Source organism: Leuciscus leuciscus, assembly GCF_965113295.1.
Source record: "Leuciscus leuciscus genome assembly, chromosome: 9".
In the NCBI taxonomy this organism is placed as follows: Eukaryota; Metazoa; Chordata; class Actinopteri; order Cypriniformes; family Leuciscidae; genus Leuciscus; species Leuciscus leuciscus.
Window position 1 is genome coordinate 29,752,132 of NC_138733.1, and position 17,791 is coordinate 29,769,922.

Genomic DNA, 17,791 nt, shown 5'->3' on the forward strand with positions numbered 1-17,791 from the left:
ATAATACTTAGATTTAACATTTCAAAGTGATTTTACGATACTTTATGATAAGTCTTAATGTTTCAATTTCCAAACATTTGAATCCACAATTCCAAATAACTTTAGAATGTGCGCAACAGATAATCCATTGGATAACATTTCCATTCTTTAGAACTGTCTTCACTTTATTTTTATTTATTTTTATTTTTGTATATGTAAAACAACAGTTGTTTTTATTTCACCTAAGGGCAAACCCAGGAAACATGATGGGACCTCTGCTTGTTCATTTGCTTTTACAAGGTATAGATTTCTTTTTTCTCTTTTTCATACAGTAGGTTCAATTAATAAGTGTGTACAGCATGCATATATTTCAAAGTAGATTTTTTTTTATGTTATGACCTTAGGTCAGGAGCACTCTAGGTCACCTTAGGTCAGGAGCACTCTAGGTCACCTTAGGTCAGGTAATTCAGTATCTTTATCTCTGAGGATTTCTGTTGTCTTTTCTTGTGCTGCTTCTTGGTCATTTTAATGGTTGCACACCATACAGTTTATATAGTCTATTAAAATATTATAGTCAGACCAATACTATCAGATTTGCCTACTTGAGTAAAAGAGAAGGTTGTTTAATTTCCACAAATCTGCAACCTATATTTAACTAAACAGAATTAAGTTGTGTTCATGGCATTGTAAAAAGGGTTCAAAGTGGTCCCCACCCTCTAAATGTATGACGCGATATGATACAACAAACAAATCTGCCTCTATCCAAGCAAAAAACATGCATAAACCTCACATAATTTAAAGGTATATCTAATGGCCATTCGCCAGTCAGTGGTGCATTTTAATTTACTAACTTTTTATGATAACACCAAGATGCAAGCATATTTGAGGGGCAGCCAAGCGAAAAGCAAAGCCAGAAGAAAAAAGCAGCTGGTTATGTAGGTATCTGTGAGTTGTCATATACAGTATACGGAGTGATTGGGTGTACTCAACATCAACTGTGTCTCGCTTTACTGATTGGTGGTGATTCCACAACAACTGCAATAACTAATCAATAAAATAGATAATCAGTGTTGATCAATGTGATTAATTTGTAATTATCAATTAATTCTATCTGCGTGCTGTGCTGTCCATGGAAAATCTTCACCAGTCACGTCATTTTTCACCAGTGAATAACATATTTCTATTACTTCTGTGATTGAAAGCAGAAAATATGTTGGTGGAAAACCATAAAGATTTTATTTTATTTAATTTTTTTTACGTTTGCTTAATCTTCAACTCAGCAATAATGTTCTTCAACTTTTTTTCCCACAGGTGTTCTGCTGTTTGATACTTTAGCATGGGAAGTGAAAATGCCGAAAGACATTCATGGCCTCCAAGGTTCCTGTCTGGTTATACCATGTTCTTTCTCTTACACATCGTATCCACCCACAAACCCACGTAGAGTTGTGTGGTATCAGTGGGTCTCTAGAGGTTATCCTTTAGTTTATGATCCATGGTATCCACATTATGTCATTGAGAAGTTTAGAGGAAAAACTGATTTATATGTGAACTCAAGTAGGGATTGCAGTCTGTTGATCAAAAACCTGGAACAGTCCCACAATGGAGAGAAATTGTATGCCTGGATTGACCCTGAAAACATTGGTTATCGCACCTACAGATTTTATGATGTCACCTCTACAGTCCTTGTCGACGGTATGTAAATATTCTTGGAATAATATTCTTTCACTGTTATCTGGGATTGTCCAACTGCACTGAAAAAAATTATAATTTGACTTGGAAATGGCTTGTAACTTTCACAAACAATTACGAGGAAGAAACACATTGCATTTAACATGAAATTTTGAAGTAGAAAAAATATTGTAAAACATGCTCCAATAATCTGTTTTATTTACAACTTTAAAAAACAACAGACACAAAAAAATGCTTCTCCCAAATGAACTTTCTTCTAATCAGTTTATTTGTTAAAATAACATTTAAAAATAAAGGCCAGACAATTTGCCCCAATAAGTAGGCTATATACTCAAGACATTTGTACATGTCTTTGTATGTTTTTTGTTTTTTTTAAATAAACAATATCAATCAAACACTTAGTTAAGGCAATAGATATTTTGTTCAAAATAAAGACAAAAGGTCTTGAACACTTCCTGGTTGTCTATGGAAGTACAGTTGGTTTTATGACTGTAAGTCATTCTCTTCAAATGCTATTGAAGTTAGAAACGTGTGTACCAATGTCATATGCAACTTTAGAGACAGTCCCTAAATGTGCGAATATCTAGTGTAAAGCCAATTTTACGCCAGTATTTCAGCGGGAATCGCTTAGCGTGAAACTTTGCGTGTTACGTTCTTATTCTGAGTCCGCTTGCCTGTTTCAATCTAGTATAGCCTACATCCCCAATAAGGTGCGAGTTTGGTCTTTTATATCACTGCATTAGTAACCATTAAGGTTAAGTGTCCTGACGGCAGGGGAATCCTGGATAATGACATATTGAGGGAATCTCCAGTTCTGCAGCACAGTGCTGCGATATAAAATTAAGAAAACAAAACAACAGAGAGAAATATATGTCCACTACGTCAGAATTAGCGTTTTATCTGTACATCAGCATCGGGGAATAACATTATAATCTCGTTCACGGTAGAGAAAGCTGCTTACAAGAAAAGCTGCTTTGTGCAAAACTATTAACTATATATAATATATATATATATATATATATTACTGCCCCTAATCATCAGAAATATCATCAGAAATACTTACCGCTTGCTCCATTTCTGTAAATCCGTTTTTATGAATGAATGACTCTCTCACCTGTCGCTCTAGTCTTCGTCAACACTCGCGTGCACCACCTGCTGGTGAGGAAGACTAACAGCTATGGAGATTCTCAATAGGCAATCTTTGCAAACTTTCATATTGTTTATTATGTTAATATATGATGAACTACACTGGTGGTTAAGGGCTGCACAATAAATTTTAGGCATAATTGTCTGCAATATTTGCCTGCTGGTTATTTATTCTGAAAGCTTTCATTTTCATTTGACACTTGCATTTTCTTGCATTGGTAAAATTACTCAAAGCTTTCATGCTTGCGGTTGCCAGATGTCAATAGTTTAAATCCCCCAATCTGAGCTTTGGTTTTTAATGGATAGATTTTCTGCCCAGCGTTTGACTTAATCCTCCCAACCACGGCGCACATACTCTTTCTGAGAAAAAAGTGTTATTGATCTGAAAGCACAGGCAAACATGTAAGTAGGCAATTTCCACTGCCATATTTTGCTCAAATGAAACTAACACAGCCAGTCTGTTTTCTTTCACACAAATATTTTTGCTGTTTGCCAGATGAGGTCAAATAAACCATGCCTCTATAATTAACAAATAATTGTGATTAATAGTCATTATTATTTTTAGTAAAATAATTGTGAATATTATCATTTTGATAATTTGCTATCGTGCAGCCATACTGTTGGTTATACTGCTGACATGACATGAGAGGAACTGACTTCATACATCTTCAAAAAATGACCCAAGTTTGTAAAAAAAAAAGAAAAAAAAAAGTGCCTCAAAAAAGGTTACAAAGTTAGTTAAAAAAAAAACAACAACAAAAAAAAAAAACACTCTATCATTTGTTTGCAGAGGCCACTCTGCTTTTATCTAATGCAATGAAATTCAGACATTTTAAGTGTCCAATTACATTTTGGAGCTACTGTATTACATATAGTATATAAAAATGTATGTACAGTACTAAGTATAATGTGTCTGTGAATTATAGCAAGTCCACAGCAGCCGAGCATCAATATTTATGGAGGTGAAAGGACGGGTGACAACATTACAGTAATATGTTCGACTTTCCACACGTGTCCATTCAGCAAACCAAACTTCATTCTGAACGGTACTGAAGGTAATGACCAAATAAAGGAGGAGCAGATTAAAGACGGCTTGTGGAAAATCACTCTGAAACGCACAGGTGTCGTAAAAGCAGAAAATTTGACTGTTAGGTGTTCTGTAACATATTATGGTGGCAAAACAGTGACAGCTACAAAAGACAAAAGTGCCAAATGTGAGTAAACACACATAAACTGCTTTGTGTGTTATTAATGATAAGTTTAAATGTCGCATTTGAACCTATATCAAGATCTCAATTTAAATTCCAGGTGTTCATGATAAAATGACGATTGAGCCTGTAGTGGCAGATGTCACAGAGGGCGTCGCAAAGAACTTCACTTGTTCCGTCTATCACTCCTGCCAGAGAGAGACTCCAACCATCACATGGAACTATGAGAACATGCAGGTCTCAACGGGGAGCAAAACACTCTCTGGTTTAAATCAGGTCACCTATTCCACCATAACCTTTCTGGGTTCAAAAGACGACCATGGGAAGAAATTGATTTGCACTGCAACATTTTCTGGAGGAAACGCTGAAACCTCTGTTGCTTTACGTGTACAACGTGAGTAATTTATCAGCATCATGAATGATGTAGGTGATCTCTCCATGTCTCTTTATTATAGTGGTATCTTATCTTTTTTTATTTAATAAACGTGATAACTAAAGATATTTCAAATTATGCCTTGTTGTAAAGTTTGCACAAACAGTGCTTGATCTGAGTTGAATGGTTCACAGAATTATGTGTATACACTGTTTTTTTTTTATCATAAGAAACAACATTTATTAGATTTCATGTCAGATTGTATTGCAGACTTGAAATATATTATTTAAATGTTAATTTGTCCGGAAGGTTTTGAGATTTCTGTATTTCCTCATTTAAATAAATAGGGAGTTCTGTGGGAGAGGCTCTCCATGGGAGATTACAACCAGTAGGGACCTTCTGTCCCAGGCTCGGGGGACAATCTTTCACCCCCAACCAGAGATCCAGTTCATAGATTCTGGTCTGTTATTAATACCATCCTAAAGGCTAGGGCTTCCTCTATTAGAAAGCTGTATGGTATCTTTTCTCATCATGCGTGAGCAATGCCATCTTAGCCTAGCTTGATTGCCCAGTTGGTTCAGAACTGGAGTTTCTTCAAGATTATCTCTCAGCTGACACCCGCAACCCTTAAGGTTTATATGGCTGTTATTTCATCTGGCCACAACCAAATTAAAGGGGTTTCAGTGGAGAAACATGTCCTGGGGCCTCATTTATAAAACTTTGCGTAGGATTTGCGTCAGAAGTGGCGTACGGATGAAACATAGGACGTGCGTACGCACAGAAATATTCGGATTTATAAAACCGTGCGCACGCACATCCTACGCAGTTTTCCCTTAATAAATCACAATCAATTCTAAATGTAGCGCAGCTTTTGCGGCTTCATGTCACGCCCGTAGATGCCCATAAATAGTCCGTGAAACGCCCACAAGTTAATATTCATTGATTGCGAAATCATGGCAAACTAGGGTGACCAGACGTCCCGAAAAATTCGGGACAGTCCCGAAATCTAAACTGTTGTCCCGAATCCCGAATCTGGCCCTAATTGTCCCGAAAATTATACTAAAGCAAAATCTTGAGTAGTTATTGTCTGATAAACATTAAAAACTGTCTGCGGAGGTTGAGGCCGGCGACACACTGGCTGCGTGGTGTGTCCGTTTTTATTTCGGCTCCCCTGTTAACAGGTTAACTCGTCCGTTAGAGCTTGCACACTGCCTGCGTGACACGCGCGTCGCAGGCACGCCTCGAGCCGCGCGGAAAACGCGTGCATGCTAGAAATAGAACCGACGCCTATTTTTCACGCAACACGCAAGGCAAAATAGAATAGGAAAATATGTTTGTATGTGATTTTGACATGAAAACATATTAATAAATGATATTTTTGATGTTTGAAAGTTTAAGTTTTTACATAAATGCAGATATAAATGTAATAATAAAAAAATATGATCGATTTTCTAATATTGCACCTGTCAATACAGAACGAAATATTCTGTAGCCTATTTTGCCTATTATTAGAGCGCAAGTTGCTGCAGCCGCGAGGACAGTCACTGCTGCACGCGTAAAGGAGTGATTGATTGTGATTGATTGTTCGCGGCACTGCAAACAAATACTTCACTACACAATTATCTCGTTTCGTTTAAGCTTATTAGCGTTAGGCTATACTGAAAGGTCTGATTTACGCACTGTTACTTACAACAGTCATTGTTTTTTTTTCTTTTCACAATGTCATTTGAGTTCATGATTTTAATGTGTTTTTTTTTTTTGTGGCAGACTAAAGAATAATGACAGACGGTTGATCTTTGAATAAAAATATGTTTGGTTCAGGTTTGAAATTCATTATCTTTTATTATAGGCTACGCAGTCTAATATCATAGAAGCCCCCCCCCCCCGTCCCGAATTTCAGCCAATCTCATCTGGTCACCCTATGGCAAACACAGAGAGGAAATCAAAAAAAAAACGTAACTTCACTCAATGTGAAGTAGAAGTTATCGTTGGCGAGGTGGAAAAGAGGAGTAAAATGTTGTTTGGAGGGCACAGTGTGGGCATTACTAATGCCAAAAAGGCACTTGAGTGGCAAAAGGTTGCAGACGGCGTAAATGCTGCAGCCTCACAACCTCGACCGTGGCCGAAATAAAGAAGAAATGGTCGGACATCAAAGTTGAGGCAAAAAAGCGTCTAGTGCATCGCCAGAGTTGAGGCATACGTCATACGTTATTTTATCAAAAATAAAACAAACTAAAGGCATATGCATGAATACCATGATTCCGTAGCTGATGAAGAAATGTTTTACTATGAAAACAACTTTCCCCAGTGGACAATTAATACATCTATCTATTTATCTATCTATATATCTCCCTAATTATCTATCTATCTAATTGCATCTATCTGCTCCGCCAGATGGACACATTGACGAGAATATCAGTTTTGTACATTATTTCGTTCTGTTTACTATATTATTTATGAGGATGAATTGCACAACATGCCAATATTATTGCAGAACATATTTCACTTTTCTTTTTGCAAATATGTGTTAATTAGCATTTCTGTTGTAATTTTCGTTTGATTTTGTTTGTTTTACACTTTGATCGATCAAACGGGTGTTCGTGTAGGCTGTTAATTGTAAGACTTGCTTTGTAAAGTCTTCATGTTATTTATGAGAGGCAGTATTGTCATTTTTTTTACACAACGGTCTAAAGTTTCACACACTTTCACACACTTTCACGTGTTTCTTCCGTCTGCCGACGGTGTCGCCATTTCTCATTTCACCCGTTTTTGTGCGTACGCCTGGGTCAGAGCTTGCGTGAAGGACCGCACATTTTCCCGTCAAGTTTGCTTTTTATAAATACCAATTATTGCGTAGAGAGCGGCGTACGCCTTCTTTTGTGCGTACGCAACGTTTATAAATGAGGCCCCTGGTGTCCTGTTTCTTGTGTGGTGCTAGATGGCTGAGACCTGTCCATAGACCATTGTATTGGACCACTGCAGATCTATTGTATTGAAAGGGTCGTTAGATGCTCACTTTGTGAGCCTCTGTGAAGCTTCTTACCCTCAAGGTGGCTTTGCTGATTGCTATTACCGCATTAAAATGGCTAGGAGACTTGCATACCTTGTCCATCACATCCACCTGCCTGTATTTTGCCCCTGGACTGGTCAAGGAGATACTGCACCCTAAGCCGGATAATGTCCCTTAGGTGCCTTGGTGTCATGTCCAGTCAGGGCTGTTAGGGTTTACGTCCACTGCAGGCCAGTGATATAAATCTGATCAACCTTTTGTCTGCTTTTGGAGGTCGCAACCGGGGTTCCACTGCTTCCAAACAGACCATATCTCACTGGGTTTCGGATGTGGTCACTTTGGCGTATACGGCACCACAGTACCCCCCTTGAGTATTGAGGCTTGTTACTGCATTCAATACTAATATGTTTTTAGCCTAAGGCTCAAATGTGACACTTCACTAACGCCAAAACCAACCATAAATAAAGCAGCCTAAAATGTTTGTACTTATTGTTTTCTACTCATTCTTTTACAGAGTATCAGAAACCAGTCCAGATCCTGAATGAAAGTATGTGGATTTTTCCTTCTTAGGCCGTGTGTCCACCAAAGTTGCTGCGGGCGCTTGAGAGCACTTCAGTGGTGCAGCGTTTTATTCAGTTGAGAAACTTTGGTGCTATGACCCGGAATGTTCACAGAAGTGTTATCTGATTTAAATTATTTGTTCCATTGTTTTGCTTGTTGTTGTCGTCTGTTGCCACTGAACAAGCAAGATGTGATGGTTGGTCGTGCTGTATTTGTCCTGCCCTTCCTCCACTGTGACTGGATGGCTGGGTAAAAAGTGACAGTGATGAGCGCTGTGCTTTACCCAAAGTTGAAAATTTTTCAACTCTTGGCGCCCAGTGCAGAATTCAGAATTCATTAAGTGACCCTAGAAGGTGCTGTAGTGATGGTAGGGTTAGGATTGGGATTAGGAGCAGGTGGGATTAGCTCAAATACAGTGCCTACTAAGGTCACTTATTCCAGTGGGTCACAGAATTTGGCACAACGGCAGAAAAAATCGGCAAGCGTTCAGTGTGAAATGGGGGATGTGCGCAACAAACTTTTGTATTCTGTAAAACAGATTAGAAGATACCTTCAAACGAGTGAGCAAATATGAGCATAATGCAGATTGATAGCTAAAAAAAATTATCTTCTTCTCAATAACATTTAAATATTTATATCACATAAAAAACAATCATAAAAAGAACTAGCTAGGTTAGCTGATTACCTTAAAAGTCTATTGATATCGCTCTCAGTTAGTACTGCTGTTAACACTTTTTCCAGTAAGGAGATGCTATGAGACCAGTTGTCCTGTTTGTTCATGTGTCGTTCGGCATAAAGCCTATAGACGCTCAGCACCATGTCACACTGCTGGCATTTTTAAATATGCGGCGCTCCCATTTAAAACAATTAAAAAAAGATGCTGGCTTTGGTGGACCCACGACCTTACGCTACTCTCATATTTATACTATTGTTCTGCGCTCATAATTATTAATAAACAATAATACTTTCAGTTCTGTAATGTCGATTAATCCCATTAATTAACTCATTAATTATATGGGATCATATGTCATTTTAGCCCAAAACCAGGCGGACGTGATACTCAGGATCACAGCGTTGACTCGTTCCTGTGTGGTAATACCGTGCAGTTTCAAGATGGAAAAGGAATATGTCACCGGCCTCCAGTTTCTTTGGGTCACCAAAACAGATGGCTACATGTTCCACACTAATAAGGGCAACATCTTAGACAACTTCAAAGGCCGCACAAGGCTCCTGGGAAACCCGGATGAACAGAACTGTACTATGGAGATGGATGATGTGCAAACTCATGACAACGGGACATTCTGCTTCAGAGCAGAAAAAGAAAACAAGAAATACAGTTTCAACAACAGCTGTGTGTTCATTATAATGCAGGGTGAGGATTTGTACTTATACTTGTAAAAAGTTGCATTTACACCAAGTGTAATTCATTCATCACCTCCCAGAACTAATATAACATCTTTGTGTTTCTTGTTAAAAAGCTTCTCCTGACAAACCTGTGATGTCATCCCTCCCTGAAGACATCGATCCCGGGACATGCATCACCGTCAAATGCTCAGTCAACCACACATGCTCCTCTCACCCTCCCAATATCAGCTGGAGCGTCCCAACAGCCCGAGAAACTATCAGCCACAATCACATGGGTGGAGGCGTCTGGGAAACAGTGTCCGATGTGACCTTCATTCCAACTGGATATGAAGAGAAAGATGAAATTGTCTGTAGTGCCAACTTTTGGGGTGGTAAAACACAGAACCACACTGCCATCCTGAGTGTTAAGAGTGAGTATCGACTGATACAGTTACATTCAAGATATTTTGGCGGATTTGTGTTCATGAGATTTTCTTTTTGCATTGGTCTGATTATTATTATGAGTGGTCTAAAATAACCTGAAATGTATGATTTGTGAGAGATGTGACTATTAATTATTCAATAATATTATCATAGGGATTCAAGGGGTTGGATTTGAGCCTTATGCCATTGCTTCTTCACTTGTGTTCATCCTCGTTTGCTTACTTGCTGGAGTTTGCATATATAAAAGGCGACACAGGTTTGGATGTTTTTTCTTATACTCATCCTTCAGAATATCTGTATTTTGAGGTCTCTATCTCAAACCGACTAGTGCCATCTGGAGCTCAAAATATCACTGTTTCTGCTTGCAACTTAAATTTTCTCTTTTTCTTAAAGGGATAGTTCACCCAAAAATTAAAATTAGCCCATGACTTACCCTCAAGTCATCCTAGTTGTATACGACATTCTTCTTTCAGACGAATACATTCAGAGTTATATTCAAACATGTCCTGGCTCTTCCAGGCTTTATAATGGCAGTGAATGGCTGTTTCTGTCTATAAAGGTGCATTTATCCATCAAAAACAAAATGCTCCACTCGGCTCTGGGAGCGATGCGTTTGTGTAAGAAAAATATCCATATTTAAAACTTTACAAACTTATACGCTGGAACACCAGTCTCTCATGAACATGCGTACGACAGTTAGCGGAAGTTAGAGATTACAGTTTGTAAAGTTTTAAATGTGGATATTTTTTTACACAAACGCATCGCTTCACTTCAGAAGGCCTTTATTAACCCCCCAGAGCCGAGTGGAGCACTTTTATGATGGATAGATGGACTTTTATGAACATCAAAACAGAAACAGCCATTCACTGCTATTATAAAGCTTGGAAGAGCCAGGACATTTTTTAATATAACTCTGATTTTATTCGTCTGAAAGGAGAAAGTCATATACACCAAGAATAACTTGAGGGAGAGTAAATCATGGGCGAATTTTCATTTTTTGGTGAACTATCCCCTTTAACACTTGACTCATCCTAGAGCATTTATCAGATTATCCCCAAATTTGGGTTAGATAGTCTTGAGACAGTGCTGGTCAAATATTAATTCTCTGAGTCTCAAGGTTGGAGGTTTCTTTTTTCTTTTCTTTTTTTAACTAAACTTACCTTTGTATCTTTGTATTTGGTCTTAAGACTACAATTATTATTTTTTTCTCCCAGTCCTTTTAATATGCCTGAAGGAGGAGCAGCTTTGAATAACAGGGGAAACAGGAGTGATGTCAGGCAAGTACAATGTAAAAAGTTTAAAAGAAAATCATAAAATAGCCTTGGTCTTTGTTTCCAGTACAACTAGTCCTATCTACTGGTACATTGGAAAATGGCAGGTTGAAAGTCTAATTATAACTTTGCAAAAGTAAACTAAGCACAAACTTGTCATGTTTGTAATCCAACTATTTTAATATCACATCTATCAACAGACATAGCATTTGGACCCTATTTTCTGAACAATTACATAGAAAAAAACATCTTCATAGAATTCACAGCCTCACACATTCTTGCTTCTACACATCACTCACTGATGACACTTCTCTCTTCACAGGCCAAACAACACATATATAGTGTCAGAAAACGAGCCTTTCTCCAAACCTCATATGCCATCACCAAAGAGGTACAGTGCACTTGTGTCTTCCAAGGTCTAAACCACTAATACAGCATGGTGCACAGCAAAATAATACTATTCTGTCTATGAGCAGACTGTCATAATAAAAGTTCCTGTGCCACTTCAAGATTCCTTTTACTCCAGTTGCCATGATAAATACAGATAGGCTATGAGTGATTTTGTTCTTCTTCTTTTCCTTTTCACCATGCACCTCAGTGAGCCAAAATCCTCAGTGAGTATATTATTTATTTCTAACATTTTTTAACTGTGGAAAATATTCAAATTCTATGGTTTCAAATGCTGCCCTGAAATAAGTTATCGACTGATCTTTGTGTAATTTCTTTTTTTAATTATTCAATTTAGGGTAATGATTATGAGGCTGAATACGCCAACTTGGAAGATCTTAACGTGTATGGCAATGTCTGATGATAATGTACAAAACAAGGTTCAACACAGTGTTAATAAATAAATAAAGCAGATTGTATACTTTTAGAAAAATAATCACTGTCTGTTTTTGAGTCTATAGCATGTATTGACTTAATTGATTTTTTTATGCTGTTTTCTCTGCTCTACTCTGTCATTTATCAATGCTTTCCAGCACGTTTGTCTGAGAACATAACCATAAATAAATATAAAATGGATCAGAAAGTGTCATACAGCACCTATGATTTATTTGCTTGAATGAAAAGGGGGAGAAACATTCTCATTCTAGAGCACATAAAAGTGCAGGATGAGTCATAAGCATCATATACATGTATATAAATCATCAGCAATGTCATCTGATGTTAGGGGTTGCACGACTACTGATTTCTGCTAGTTGATTTCTTATCAAAACAATACTCGATTTACTCGACTACTCGTGGTTCATGCTACTGTAAATGAAAAGACATGAAATAGCTAGATCTTATCAATAAACATTTATTAATTCATAGCCTAATGCAACAATTACATAAGTAAACTCTCAAAACATTATAATTATGACATTTCATTTTCAAATTTTCAAGTAACAGTCTAAAGCCAAATAAATAGCCGTTCTTGCCTTTCATTTCAGACGTCTGCTTCTAGGGGCCGTTCACATATCGCGTCTTTTTCGCGCTCAAGGTCGTTATTTCAAATGTAGGCGCGCGGCGAGCGCGCTCATTATGGAAGCAACGTGGTGCGCTAGTTTTTCCAGGCGGGTTTCTCATCTCCAGAAATATATCTAGTAGTAAAGCTAATGCAAGGGCTAGAAATCAATTAATCCTTTGCTGATACTTCTTCGTCATCATCATGGAGAGCGCAGTTCATGGTTGCATAGCAACGACAGACGCCATGGGAGCGCAAGTGCTTGTAGGAGACAGCGGCACGGCCACACTTTCCACACGTTTTTAGATGCAATGTGTGAACGGCCTCTTGCAGAGGTGGCCAATTACAATATTTTTGTCATCCTTGATGAAATACTTCCACACATCTGACGTGTGGTGTCTGTTGGTCTGTTGGTGACGTTCGCCACTTTTAATTCATTTATGGTTAATGGATGCTCGAGTAGTCGATTGTTTCCGACAGCGTCGACTATAGTGGTTGTAGTCGATCTATCGACTACTCGACTAGTCTATGCAAGCCCTATCTGATGTGTTCCCTAAGTAACTCATTAGCATTTGTTCCAGTATGTATATGTTTGTGATACGTGTAAAACATATCACAAATGAGCTATCGCTCCGCTACAGTATATAAGCCTGTTGTCTATGCCTCTTGGGGTGTGTCATGGTCGAAAGCCCGCCCTTTCCCGTCATTGCTATCCACCTTATTTTTCACGAATGTATTTTTTAAATATAATGTGTTAGATTTCAACACATTCATAATGTGTTAGATTTCAAGCCACTTCTGCTAATCGTAGTTATTGTTAACCTGTAGATTTGCATTGACTGTGTAGTTTTGACTGGCTAGCTACCTTTTAATATTGATTACAGAAAGATTGGCGTCCTTTGCGCAGTTAGGGTGTGCCATAATAGCTGGTTCAAATGTAAAAATACCTACAAGATATTTGTTTTAACCATAATCCACACACCAGAGCTGAATGTGGATGTAGGGCACCCTATGATCTGTTCATGCTGATGCTGGCAATGCGAATTGCTCGTTATTTTTATGTTTTAGTCAAATAGTTAACAGTGTATCTGTTGCATTAACCGTTCAATCACTATTTTGCACACACATGCTTAACATGTGACGCGATACAGTACACGATTTTTTACTTGTTTAGTGTGATGTTGGGCCATCAAGGCTGTGCGTGTTTGTGGTGTGCTGCTAACGTTCAAGTAAGCTTTAATGCATTGTGTTTGCAATGTAATGGGAAGTTTGGTTGGATTTAACTTGCAATGCGTTTTAGTGTGGCCTGCCTTTAGGGCTTCCATCGGTGTGTCATAAAAACCAGGTTGGAGCACCAGCTGTTGCTGATTTATCAACTAAAGGATCTACCATATGACTTGTGTGTGTGTGTGTGTGTGTGTGTGTGTGTGTGTGTGTGTGTGTGTGTGTGTGTTAGACACATAAGACTGTGTGTGTGGTTGTGTTTGTGCACTTGTCGTTGTTGAACTATAAGGTGAGTACATTGCTTTCTCCCTTCCTTTTGCTGTAGGATTTCATGTCTTGTGAACTGAGTTCACACTTACAGATAATCAGATCAAAGTAGTATGCGTATTTGGCACGCTGTCCGAGGGGAGGGCTCCGAGCTCGGAATTTGGCCCGAACCCAGAGTACTTCCTCCCCATATTTCTGGTTAGGAAAGTAACCAGGCAAGTGTGAGGAGACAGGGTGGTGGAGGGATGCTGAAAACACCTATGTCAAGAAACATAGGTGGTCAAATGTGTGTAAATATAGGCCTCAACTCATTTTGCTGATTGGCTAGACATGTTAATTACTGATTGTTGACAGCTGGTTGGAATGACGTGATGATTGAATTTGAACTTGTTCCTCCCGAACTCTGTTAATAAAACATAATTTGTCTGTAGGAGTCCTCCTTCCCCGTGTTAAGGCGAGGCTGAGTGAGAACAGCCACACAGCCAGTGTGAGAGTTCACACTTAACTATTTTAGGCCCAATTTTCGATCGCTGACAGGTTTTGTGAAATCATGGGCAAATCGGTGCTCGTTCACGTGAGTGAAAATCACGCAGTGTGAATTATCAAAGATGCAATCTGAGAGAATCACTGATGAGTCACCGACGCCCGTGAGATATAAATATCTGGATCTGTCGGCAATTCACAATCCTGCTGTGTGAATGTGTTCTGACTGAAAACTACATCGTCGATGACCTACAGGCCAATGAGAGAGTAAGACACAGGGCAGCGGGATGTTCGGGGAGGAGTTATTGACCAGAATATATAAGTATTTGAATAGGCCTATTTACAATTATATCAAACAGAAACTAAGCACACACATTAAGCTTGACCAGCTTCAGCACATTGCAAAATGATTTATTTACCGCCAACTCTCTTTGCAGAACACACAATCCTTGCTCTCGTCTCCCCAACCATTTCCTCCTGCATAATCTGTTTTTTGTGTTTTGTTTTTTCCTTTTCGCTGCATATCTGCGAATTTGAATTTATCGGCGACGCTTTCTTTTATAAAATCATGCAGTGCGAAACCTCCTGTCGTCGATCCATCGTTCAGTGTGCACACAGCACCGCAGATAATCGTGCCGTGTGAAAAGAACAGTGACCTGAGTACTTTGAAAATTGTGCAGTGTGAATTCGGCATAACCCTCGCTCTTTGAGCCACGCTGTTGCTTTGGATGGTGTGCCGAATTTCGACCCCCTGACAAATTATTACCCTCCTCGTTGAAGTCAGTAACTGATTGCCTAATCCTAACCCCTCCCCCACAACTAATCCTCAACCTACCAATGCTAGGGGGGTAATAATTTGGCGGGGGTTGAAATTCGGCACAACACCTGTTATCGTCTTGTCTAATGCTCAAGTGGGCATGAAGTTCCTCCTTTTTGTTTGTTTTACTTTCATTATCTGTTTTGTGGGGGTTTTAAAAAAAAAAAAAAAAATTTTTTTTATTGTGGACTGTTTTTATTGGTTTTGTTTGGTATATTTGTTTATTTAGTAAATTGATTCTGAATGTGTTTCTTTTATTACTTTATTTTGTATCGTTTGGTTTATTTCCTTTCTAATGTGTTTCATTTTGTTTTCTTTGCATCTTGCAGGAGCTGAGCATTCCCTTGAAGCAGGCTGGTTTGGTGCTGCACAGGCTTCACTATAACATGGGTTATTATTGCAGTGTCTCTATTTCTTTCTATGTGCTGTGTGCAGCCATACTAGCCTGCTCTTCACAGAGGAAACCTCAGTCCCTGCAGCGGCGGTGAAATGTCATTTCTTTTTGTTTCTTTACTTTCTTTCTTTTGACCAATACAAGTTAATGGTGCTCATCTATGGTAATAAACTTATTGCATGGTCAATCATTTTCTCTCTAATAAAAGATTGTCTGTTTAAACGCAAACTCACGCCTGTTGCCTCTTCTGAGTGGGACGTTTTTTCGTGTGCTTGATTCTTTGGTTATTTCCCCGTTATTTCAGGGTGGCGTAGTCTCTACTGAGCGAGCCATGTTTTGCTACACAGTCATTAATAGACCAAAGATCATGGTTGGTTTTGATGGTGTCAATACTTTTCATAGCTGCTAAATTGCTGTTGCAGACAGAGACAGTTCTCTACACAAACCGACACTGCTTGCACAAAAAAACTTTTTTTTTTTCACATCACATTTCCTAAAAGTATCACCATCTAAATTATGTTTGAAAAAAGATAATCAAAGTGTGTCTGTAAGTATTCAGGATTGCAACACAGGCTCATTGGAAAAACATACAAGCGGCAAAATTTTTGCAAAACGCAAAATACGTACCAAGACTTACACTGCAGTTTCCAGTAAAACAGCAAGCACTTTTAATCGTTTTCTCACACAATTATGATTACAGGGGCAGATTATAGATGAATAAAGACTTGTTTTCACGTGGCACCTTGCACAATTACTGTATGTTATAACCTTAAACACTTTTTACCATAGTGTATGATAGAGGTCTTCAATCCTGCTCCTGGAGGGCCACTGTCCTGCAGAGTTTAGTTCCAACCTGCTTCAGCACACCTGCCTTTAAATACTCAAGCGATTCTGAAGAGCTTGATGAGCTGATTCAGGTGTGTTTGATTAGGGTTGGAACTAAACTTTGCAGGACAGTGGCCCTCCAGGAGCAGGATTGAAGACCTCTGATTTGTAAACGAATATATTTTGGAGTTTGCATCATTAATCCGCTCCATATGTTTGGTTTTACTGACATATCAAGCTTTCTCGGTAGCTCAGCTGGTACAGTATACTTGTGATGCGGAGAGCTTGGGTACGAATTCCATGAAAGACGAGTCACGATAAAAGCTCGAAGACAAGAATTCAAAAACAAGCTAAAATGCCGTGGTTACGATTGCGTTTTATGTCACATTTGCTTTTGTCAACACTATTGCGTTTAGGCTTCAGTGTAGGTGTACGTTATTTAGAAATGGAGCATTCATCTTTTGGCACCACTCACCGGACATTTCAATTCAGAACTGCGATGAAAAAACTCCAACGTAATAAAAAGTTTTCATATTCACGTTCATCTGTTCCGGGAAAACGAAACGCTTTTAGCGCCACTCACTTGACATTTTACTTTAAAACTGTCATGAAATGTGCATGACGGAACGTATTTTGCGTTTTGCAAAAATGTTGCCACAGGTAAGTTTTTCTAATGAGCCTGAGCTGCAGAATAGAGCAGGATAGACTACTATAGACTGAAGGGAGAGGAACCAGTCAATGCCTTTGTGTACAAGAGGCCAATCAGAGGTCAAAGGTCATCTACAGTAATTCATTCAACTGTAAGAGCATTTTATTATGAAACTGGTATATCTGTAGAATATGCAGTACTGTAAACAGTAAATTATGTTGCTGTTTATAAGTGAAAACTTGTTTCACAATATTTACACTATCATTAACAGTATTGACAGTATAGTGTTACTGAATTAGATTGTGATTAAAACAAATGTACTCAGAAATATTAATCTTTGTACAGTGATTGTGAAATAAATCATTTATATTTAGAATTAACAATTAGCTGTGTAACATGTTTTCTTCTTTGTATTTAAATGTACCACTAGTGCATTATAAAGATCTTTAAACAAACCCTCTGTCAGAATGTCAAAATACTATATTTGAGTGATGTCACTATGCAAGTGCATTGGTATGTACTAATACTACTACTATAAATACTACTACTAATAATAGATAAAAAAAACTGTTTCCAGAAAAGAGTGCCTATTAGCAAACATGGCAAATGAAAAATTAGCATAAATTAAAAACAAACTCAAACTATATATATGGAAATGAG

The 17,791-nt window shown here is 38.3% G+C and overlaps 1 protein-coding gene and 1 long non-coding RNA gene across 7 annotated transcripts in view; one reads left to right on the plus strand and one right to left on the minus strand.

Moving 5' to 3' along the window:
- Positions 1 to 15,885, plus strand: part of LOC309505499 (uncharacterized protein) — a 35,217-nt gene extending 19,332 nt beyond the window's left edge. For 4 of the 6 annotated variants that reach the window (XM_082178887.1, XM_082178886.1, XM_082178885.1 and 1 more), the window contains 12 exons: positions 227 to 279; positions 1,291 to 1,671; positions 3,741 to 4,028; positions 4,123 to 4,416; positions 7,920 to 7,952; positions 9,003 to 9,338; positions 9,445 to 9,741; positions 9,908 to 10,010; positions 10,969 to 11,031; positions 11,348 to 11,416; positions 11,624 to 11,639; positions 15,593 to 15,885. In XM_082178887.1, coding sequence (XP_082035013.1) covers positions 227 to 279; positions 1,291 to 1,671; positions 3,741 to 4,028; positions 4,123 to 4,416; positions 7,920 to 7,952; positions 9,003 to 9,338; positions 9,445 to 9,741; positions 9,908 to 10,010; positions 10,969 to 11,031; positions 11,348 to 11,416; positions 11,624 to 11,639; positions 15,593 to 15,751 — 2,092 coding nt within the window. In that variant the 3' untranslated portion in view covers positions 15,752 to 15,885. Of the gene's footprint in view, positions 1 to 226; positions 280 to 409; positions 441 to 1,290; positions 1,672 to 3,740; positions 4,029 to 4,122; positions 4,417 to 7,919; positions 7,953 to 9,002; positions 9,339 to 9,444; positions 9,742 to 9,907; positions 10,011 to 10,968; positions 11,032 to 11,347; positions 11,417 to 11,623; positions 11,640 to 15,592 lie in introns of all 6 variants that reach the window. The other 2 variants (XM_082178889.1, XM_082178888.1) reach the window with 2 other exon arrangements.
- The window catches only part of LOC309505519, a 259,401-nt gene that overhangs the window by 228,598 nt on the left and 13,012 nt on the right, over positions 1 to 17,791 (minus strand). The window lies entirely within an intron of this gene.